The following is a 9,117-nucleotide window of genomic DNA, read 5'->3' on the forward strand; positions in this document are numbered from 1 at the left end:
CACATTATCAAAACAAGCATCAATAATCGAAACTGAACCGAAACAATAAAGGAATTATTTAAAATTCTAACTTAAAAAGTAATTTTAAAAACTTGCAATGTAAACATTAGCAAAGTAATCTTCTAGGTACAGTTTTGGTTTTAAAATAAACATGTCACGAAGACCAAAGAAATCAGTTTTGGAAAAACGAGCCCGTGAATTCGTAGTACTTTTGCGAGACTATTTTGAACGTGAGCAGCAAAATGGTGGGCCACTACTGCCCCTCACTCGTGTTGTCGAGCGAGTTTCTGATGCATTGCAGATTGGTACGAATACGGTATGTCGAATAACCAGAGAAAAGTACGGTAAAAGTGGAATGGAAGACAACGAACTCGTCACTCCAAATAAAGTACGGTTAGTTACGCTAAATATATAAAATTTTATATCTTTATAAGTTAAGTAAATGTTTATATCCTAAGTTTTATTTTCTGTACATAACACTGTATAACTCCTTTTGAATCCAACGACGAAATTATGTAAACGAACGTCACATTCCATGACCGCTATTATACCATTTAAATTATTATTTTTTTTTGTACAGCAAACAATTCGATAAAGAAAAGGCTCCGAGCTTCTCAGTAGGGACATATAAATGAGCTGTTATCACAATGATGAATTGAGGTTTTATTTGGAATGGAAATACACAATATTGTATTCTCGTTACAGTGAAAGAAGAAAGAGAAAAACCAATCAGTCAACTAAATCATCAGCAGAAGCTGTCAATATTAAGGTACCCAAAGAAAGCAATCCTAGGGTTTATGGTCTTAGCATATCAAAGAGTAAAAACTTAAATAACACAAGTGTATCAAGCATCAAAACAAATCTTACAAAGAATCCAAGTATTCTTATAAGGTAAATTTATTTCCAGTACAGTTAAAAACAAAAAATAAGTACAACTTTCATAGTTTGTTGTTTACAGTTCAAAGAAAAAATTAATGCAAAAAACTTTAACACCAAAATCAGCTCCTATAATACAACCTGTTAGCAATGAGTTACCTAAAATCTGTAATCCAATGGTTAGTGGGTTCGAGAGTACAACAGAAGAATCTAAAATATTGTTTGCCAAATCTAATAAAACAAATAAGAATCTATTTAATGTAACAAGGTAATAACTTTATATTACTAGCTGTCGCCTATAGATCCATCCTTGCGCAATAAAAAAAACTTAATGAGTAGGCTATGTGTTCTTCCAGACTATGTTCTATATATATATTCCAGATTTCATCAAGATTTGTTCAAATGTTCTGGAGATACCTTCAAACAAACATCTGTCCATCCTATTATAGCTCACAAGCGCCATGGTGTTAATATCAAAATATGTCACAAGGTCTTTTCCATATGTAGCTGTGGTGTGTTTTTTTCTTTTTTACCGTTTTCTATTTTCCCATGTCCATGTAGGTTTTACATATTTTCTGATAGAACCAAGTGCAATGCCAGTACCTCTTTCATTTGACTAAATATTCTTGTTTGACGTATGTATTCCTAATATTTATTTTTATTACAGTATAAAAAGAAAATGTCAAAACACAAATTTATCTTCAAAATCGCCATTAGATCCAGTGTATATTGAAGTACCGAATATTTTCAGTCCAGCAACAATTACCTTTAATACAACAAAATCTCCTCTTAAATCTAATCATATTAAAGATCGACTAATTAGTCAGACAAGGTAATAATGAAAAACTTTTCAGCAATTTAAAACATATATTACATTTTAATTTAATTATATTAAAAACAAATTCTATTTGATTTTATTCCGAATGAACAAAAAATATTAACATAAACTTGTTTAAATTATGAGATAAAATAAAATGATTTACCGTCGGTTTCTGAGATCAAAATTTCTGTATGAAACACATTCTTATATCTATCATTGTCTTTGACAAAACTGAGATTACAATATTTTCTAAACGGGAATTTTGGTCTCGGAAACCTATGATAAGTAAAATAATTTTAACTAATGTTATATTAGTAAGAATTTACATATTTTTAACAGAAAACATTTTAATTTACTGTATTTATGTTACAGTCCAAAAACAAAATGTCGGAAAATGAATTTGCCCTTAAAATCACTTTTAGATCCAATGTATATTGACATGCCAAATATCTTCAATCCGACATTAAGTGATTTTGGCAGTACCACAGATTCTACTATGTCAGATGTCAAATCAACACATAAAAATCATTATCAAATACATACAACAAGGTAAATATATAAATACTTAACATTTTATTAGTCTTTTCTCATTTAAACCTATTTATTTTCCACTACTGCAACTGCAATAGAGAAATATCTTTTTCCACAAGTGTAGCCCGCAGATATGAGCTAAGTCGCTTAGTGTAAAAGGACTCTAACAAAGTTTTAAAAAAACATTAAAATTATATCTATTTTACTCTCAACTTAATGTACTATGTAATCATCTTCATCAGCTCACTATACATCCCCACCGAGGGGCTCAGAGCCTACCCTAAGTTAAGGGGGATCAGGCCATAGTCAACCACGCTGGTCAAGTGCGGGTTGGTTGACTTCACATATATCTTTGAATTTCTTCTCAGATATGTGCTGGTTGCATCACGATGTTTTCCTTCACCCTAAGAACCTCAGATAAATGTACATATGTAAATCGGAAATCGAAAAACACATTGGTACATGGCGGGATCCGAATCCAGTACCTGCAGATTGCAAGTCAAGTACTTGACCCCTGAGCCACCGACGCTCGCATAATTATATAAATTTATTTCATTTTGTTCCAGCACCAAATCGCAACAGCCCACTCAAGACCCAGATTCAATAAGACTTAAGTTCAAAGAAGATTTAGATGATAACATTGTTCTTGTTGTTCATCCTACAATTGATGTATGTGGTTTTAATTTTCTTAACTAGCCTTTACCCTTGACATTGTCTGCGCAGAATAAAAAAAAGGGTAAAAAGTACTTTTACTCCAGATTATATTCTATATCTGTGCCAAATTTCAATAAAATGTGTTGAAACCTGTGGGTTATAAAGTTAATTCATATAAATCCAATAGGAACTGTACACATTTCCAGGATTATAGGTAGCCTATTTATTCTTCCAGACTATGTTCTACATATACCATGTTTCATTGAGATCCATTGAGCCGTTCTTGAGATAGCTTCTTCCAAACATCGATCCATTCATCCATCTACACATGGGCATTTATAATATTAGTAAGAAGTAAGATATAATAAGAATTAAAAAAAATCATTTATAAACGAATTTTTAATGCATTATGATATACATACAAAATACATTTGTAAATATCTTTATAGTGGTCTAGATGTGTTATATAGTTCTTTTCACATATCTTGGCGGCTCAAGGTAAACTTTGAGCAGTGACTCGCTTGACATTAAGAGCCGCTAAGATATTTGAAAACAACTGTAACAGAATCTTTTTTGTTCTAGCATCATCCTTCTTTATATAACAATTGGTAAGAAGAATTAATAAAACCTTACCTTATTTAAAAAAAAGTTATGGTACTAATTTATGAGAAGTACATATATGAAAAATCTGTATTACTGTGTTGTAAATAACATTATTAATATTAAGCTAGTTACAATATAAAAATAATTAGGGTGACTTGCATCAACTAACTATAACTTTAACCCGCGCCTTGACATCAGTTAAATCTACGGTTGCGCAAAAATTCGTTGCACCATTTTAATAATCGTCAAATTGAAGTCATATTTAACTGTAACTATAACTCAATTTTGGATGGTTACTGTTAGGGTTAAGTTTGTGTCAAAAGTGAAGTGTCAACTGTCACAAATTAAGCACCTATTTAAGCATTTTCTCTTTCAGGCTCTAATTTTTTATTTATAGCCAATACATGTAAGTATAAATTAATAAAATTGATTTCCTACATTTGAACTAACTGTTGGATTCAGACACCAAAATCTCTGTAAAAAACATATTATCATCCCTGTCCTTATCTTTGACATAAGAGATTACAATATAATTTAGTCTCAGAAACCCACGGTAAATGCCCAATGCCTCATGGATATTTAACGAATTTTAACCGATTTTTTTTGCCAATTGACTCGGAACAGACAAGTTTTCATGAAATTCTAATATTTTTTTTGGAAAATGTACCTTTTTTAAAATAAAACTCAAATTCAATAACACTTATATTCAACACCGTTCAAACACTTTGTACAAATCACTTAAATTTGCTATCTGTAATATCACACCGTTAGTCACAAATCTATTCGGAGGTAGAAAATTTCTTCTTATCGCTGGAAATATGACATGTTCTTGTTTCCATTCCTCTGATTTGTGTGTTTCTGTTGTTGAATCGGGGTTTGGTTGTGAGTAAAAGATGGCTGTCTGATGACAGAAAGTATCGAAGCATTCCTTCTCTGAATCCCAATTCACTTCGGAAACTAAACGAACTAGATATGTTGGTAATGCGCCCATGAATGGAGTGTGACCATCTGAAAAAAATTAATTGCCAAAGAAGTAAATTTTTTTACTAAAACATAAACTATTGTCCATCATTTAAAAAAATTCCCGGGGGCCCAATTTACTCTTCTTTCTCTTCCCACCCTTTTTCTTCTAAGGAAAGGATGGGAAGTAGAAGTGGACTTTCCGGATGAGAGGATGCATGGGAAGGGAAAATATTTTCTTTCTGTGCATCCTCTCCTCCGTCGATTAAAGGTAACCAACGCATTTGCTATCCAACTTTAAAACTATAAAAAATAACAATTTGATATACTTTAACCAATTTTACATATAAATCCAAAAGTATTAAATAAAAAATAATATACCAAGCAACAAAGGCAACGCCAATAGTTCACCATCTGCATTCATTTCCAGTGAGAAGTATTCAAACAACATTTCCTTCTTACTGATTAGAAGTGATGTCATTTGCTTCGCCACTTCGCACATTTCACCTGAAAAAAAAAACTATAAACACCAACAAATAAAAAAAAATCACAGGTATACTGAGGAGTTTTTTTATTTATTTTTTTACTGTAACTTTGACATAAACCATACTTGATAAAATCTCTGAACAGCATTTAATTTGTTCTAACATAAAAGCTAGGGTAGTTTTTATTTCGACTTTATTTATGAAGAACAAGTTACCGTATTTATGAGCGAATTAAATTTATTGGGAAGTTAAAAACAGATTAATTAAATACAAGAATCTGTCACATTTCGTTACATGAAAGAGATGGAATATAACATTTAGGCGGACGAAAAGAGACAGATATATAAACTTATTTTTTTTTATAGTGATTATCTTTTTTACCATACTGTGAGTTCCATTCTGCTTTCTGAGTCTTCAGACCTAACATCATCAGTTCTTCAAGAGGCAAAGGATTGGATAGCTTGATCAAACCCAAGTTTTGAAAGTCGTACAATAATGTCTCATAGAAAAGTTCCTCCCTGCAACACATTTCACGGTCAGTATATCGTTCTCTTTCACACTTATTTAATACATATATGTCTATCTTCTTCAACTAACGAAATTTGCTAATTGACACATTTTTAAAAACACACAACACTAGTCTCAAATTGCATACTCAGATTTTTTAATCGGTCATTCAGGGATGCTCTCACAGTAATAAATCTATATATTAGTACTTCAACGAAAAATTTGTACCCCTGTCTAACAAAATCGAATACTAGCTGACGCCTGCAACTGCGTCCGCGATGAATTAAAAAAAACAGTAGTCTGTGTTCTTCCTACACTCTACATCAATGCCTAATTTCATCAAGATCTGTTGAGCCGCACCAGAGATACCTTCAAACAAACATTCATCCATCCATCCATCCATCCAAACGTAATACTCACGTTAATTTTGTCGTATTACACAAATATAATTTAGTAGAATGTTGTATTAAAGATTGATGACAATCAATGCAAGCGATAAATATTAAATTCGCTAAGATTTCTCTCAAATTCATATTACAGTTACTTTCTACGTCCATACGAATTTGTTTAATACTTGTCAGTTTCGTTTCTACCCTCTCATATTTAAATGTTCTCGTTTTAAATGATTCTTTTGGATCAATATAAGTTATATTTGCTTGGTCAACTCCAGTATGCAAATTCCATTTTTCCTTGCCTTTTAATTCTTTTGGTTCTTCTATTAGAGAATTTTCTAGAATATCTGAAGTTTCATCATTAATTTGTACGATTGGTTCATTTTTATTTTCTTCTTCAGGAATAACTTCCTCAATATTTTTCGTATTTATATAGTTTTCATTAGGTTTGGAAGATATTTGAAAGAATTTATCAATTTTCTGTGTATCCGAACTGACTCTGACCAAATTTTTGGCGTAAACTTTTGCTCCGTCGGTTGTTTTTTTAATAATTTCATCGACCATTGTCGCACCTGGTAGACGAGCCTGTGTAAAATTGAAATATTACAAATTGCCCAAACCCCTTATCCACTAAGCTGTGCTATTGCCATTATAGTAAACCACCAGTGAATGATACATTATTTCTCGTTAATATAATAGAAATCCAACCAAATCTTCCGTCTTGTGCCATTAGTGGAACAAGGGTTATTACGTTTTAAGACATAGTAGTCTATTTGGTCAGTTAATATAATTCAAAGAATACTGGCATAAAATATAGGTCTTTGCTTGGTAAAAAAAATGTTTACCTGTGTATACATAACTCTGGATGAATTACAACTGAGCAGTTTTGCTTCAATGCAAGATTTAATCTTCTCAATTATCTGCTCTTCATACAAAAATTGAACCTCATGTTTTGTTGGATGAACATTCACATCTACATTTCTTGGATCTAATTAGAAAAAAAAATCAATTTTAATTAACATAAAACAATTTTTTTAAACTAATATATCATTGGTTTCTGAGACAAAAATCTCTGTATGAAACATATCATCCTCTCTGTCATTATGTTTGACAAAACAGATAGAACAATATATTTTAAATGTAGAATTTGGTCTCGGAAACCCACGATAAGGGATGCAGTTGTGTCTTTAATTTATCTATGTTAAAATTACCCAGTTCAATACTAAGGTAGACATAGGAATGTGCATTCTTCGGCAAATAGGTTGAGTAAACTGAATCCACTGCTTTTCGTATACCTAAAAAATAATTTATAAAAAAAATACATTTAAAACTCACTAATAAAAAAAGATTATGAAAAGAATTATGTTTATTATGAATAAAAATAAAAACTTACTCTGTGAATCGACTAAACGATGATTTATGAATAACAACATGGTTCCTCTTTTATGTGAATAGTTCACATTAGTAACAAATCCATGCAGTGACATTTTCAATGTTTCATCCTTTAATTCAATCTCTAACAACTCCCTTGCGATGTTATTTCCATGAATCTTAAATTATACAACATAAAAATCCTTTATACTAAAATAACTATTTAAAAGCTTTTCATGTAATGGTTAAATATTTCCATACATTTCTCATACTAAATTCTAGTAACGATCTTAGTAAGGCAGCAAATAGTTTAACACATTCAATGCCATAATTTTTACATACACTTCAAGTTACCTTGCAGAGCGAATCAGAGGCATTGATTGTGTTAATTAAAAAATAAAATATTACTAACAATCCTAATATTTTCCACCACTGTTGATTTAATCGCTGTTTTGATATCTGTATTCTCTCCGAATTTCTTCAGTGTAAAACCAACATGACTATTATGTATGGCATATCCACCTACAACCTCCATTATATGGGAATATTCTTCAGTTGCGCTTCTAAGAGATTTCTTACGAGCTATTACATTATAAAAGAGGTCTTCAACTGTTATTTGTGTGCCATTGTTACCAGCGCATGGCTTTATTGGACCTTTCAGTTTACCATTTTCATATGAAGCCCTGGAAATAAACTTGTATTAAAGGTAATAATAGATTACAAATATATCTCCACCTCAACAGACCAGTGTGCAAGAAGATTGAAAATTGCAATGTAAGATGATGTCACAGGATAAATCATATTCTTTGAGAAACTCATCACCCACTGGTTTTTTAGGCCAGTATGATTAGGTAATTGAATTGAATCATACTTATAAGCACACTTATCAGCTGCTGTCTTCGTAAGTATAGTGAGGTGTGAGATATAGCTGATACTAGCCAAGGCTTCGCCCCGGAAGCCGTAAGTGCTGATCTCCTGTAGGTCTTCATATTGTTGAAGTTTGGATGTAGTGAACCTCTCACAAACAATGTCTAAGTTATCATGCCTGATGCCAGTACCATTGTCTTGGATCTGAAACAAAGAAACAGAAATTTAAAAAGATTTAATGTGAATAAGTGTGCAAACAGAAATGCCAAATTATGTTGTAATAAAATCAATATCTGAATTTACCTGCAAATACTTTAAGCCCCCTGCTTTAACGGTTATAATTATGTTTGTGGCATGTGCATCTAAACTGTGAATAAAGAATAAAATAAATTTAAATAATCAAAAACTTTGCATGGAAATGGTTATGTTGGATTACGCAGGACCAGGGATCTGATTACAGCAGTCTACTGCATTGTTATCAAATTATTAATTTATTTAAGATTTATGTCTAAAAGAAGAAGATAAAAAAACGTTTTTTAGTAAGTGAAAAGGTTTAAAGTTTGAATAACTTACCTGTTTTCGATTAATTCTTTCAGAGCATTGGCTGGTCTTTGAACAATCTCACCAGCTGCTATACGATTCACAACATCCTCGTCTAATTTTCTAATAATTCCTGGTTCTGCCATTATAGATTCATATTATTTTATAACAAAATTCTAAGTTTTGAAAACGTAAACATTGAAGACCTTTTAGGTTTGACGTTTCCCGCATTTTTCTTAGTCAAAGAGTTACCACACTTGGCCTGCCTTGGCCTTTGAGTAAATGTCACATACTCTTTGGTACTTGATTTTGCTTTGGACGATTTTGACAGAATTTGATAGAGATAACATGGATCTTTAAAATTTAATATGAATTATTATAAACTAACACGGAATCTAATGAATAGTTTTGATTATATGACATTCTATACGCTTTGATAACTTCTTTCGATCTCAAATCAGACCTAAAGGTCTATGTTACCAGGTCATAAAATAAAAAAAAAACAAATCAC

General features: G+C 31.4%; 2 protein-coding genes across 2 annotated transcripts; one reads left to right on the top strand and one right to left on the bottom strand.

The window, feature by feature from the left end:
* The first annotated feature begins 17 nt into the window (after positions 1–17).
* Positions 18–3,520, top strand: LOC106116301 (uncharacterized). Its single transcript, XM_013310079.1, has 7 exons — positions 18–393; positions 706–891; positions 959–1,144; positions 1,544–1,708; positions 2,069–2,245; positions 2,794–2,896; positions 3,464–3,520. Exons 1-7 carry the CDS (start codon positions 152–154, stop codon positions 3,491–3,493), a joined length of 1,089 nt encoding a protein of 362 aa, XP_013165533.1. The 5' UTR covers positions 18–151; the 3' UTR covers positions 3,494–3,520.
* Positions 3,521–4,176: 656 nt separating this feature from the next.
* Mlh1 (DNA mismatch repair ATPase Mlh1) lies at positions 4,177–9,054 on the bottom strand. Its single transcript, XM_013310078.1, has 11 exons — positions 8,640–9,054; positions 8,370–8,433; positions 8,071–8,270; positions 7,612–7,882; positions 7,222–7,378; positions 7,040–7,123; positions 6,674–6,816; positions 5,857–6,413; positions 5,311–5,447; positions 4,826–4,951; positions 4,177–4,492 (listed from the first exon to the last, which is right to left on the bottom strand). Exons 1-11 carry the CDS (start codon positions 8,750–8,752, stop codon positions 4,191–4,193), a joined length of 2,154 nt encoding a protein of 717 aa, XP_013165532.1. The 5' UTR covers positions 8,753–9,054; the 3' UTR covers positions 4,177–4,190.
* Between the last annotated feature and the right edge of the window lie 63 nt (positions 9,055–9,117).

Source organism: Papilio xuthus, unplaced genomic scaffold, assembly GCF_000836235.2.
Source record: "Papilio xuthus unplaced genomic scaffold, Pxut_1.1 DF827756.1, whole genome shotgun sequence".
Lineage (NCBI taxonomy): Eukaryota > Metazoa > Arthropoda > Insecta > Lepidoptera > Papilionidae > Papilio > Papilio xuthus.

Coding starts and splice junctions, on each gene's coding strand:
- LOC106116301 (XM_013310079.1), top strand. CDS start 152: ATGTCACGAAGACCAAAGAAATCAGTTTTGGAAAAACGAGCCCGTGAA. Junction 892..958: donor AATCCAAGTATTCTTATAAG/GTAAATTTATTT, acceptor TGTTGTTTACAG/TTCAAAGAAAAAATTAATGC. Junction 1,145..1,543: donor AATCTATTTAATGTAACAAG/GTAATAACTTTA, acceptor TTTTTATTACAG/TATAAAAAGAAAATGTCAAA.
- Mlh1 (XM_013310078.1), bottom strand. CDS start 8,752: ATGGCAGAACCAGGAATTATTAGAAAATTAGACGAGGATGTTGTGAAT. Junction 7,379..7,611: donor TGGTGGAAAATATTAGGATT/GTTAGTAATATT, acceptor GTATAATTTAAG/ATTCATGGAAATAACATCGC. Junction 4,952..5,310: donor AGAATGGAACTCACAGTATG/GTAAAAAAGATA, acceptor TTTTTTTTTCAG/GTGAAATGTGCGAAGTGGCG.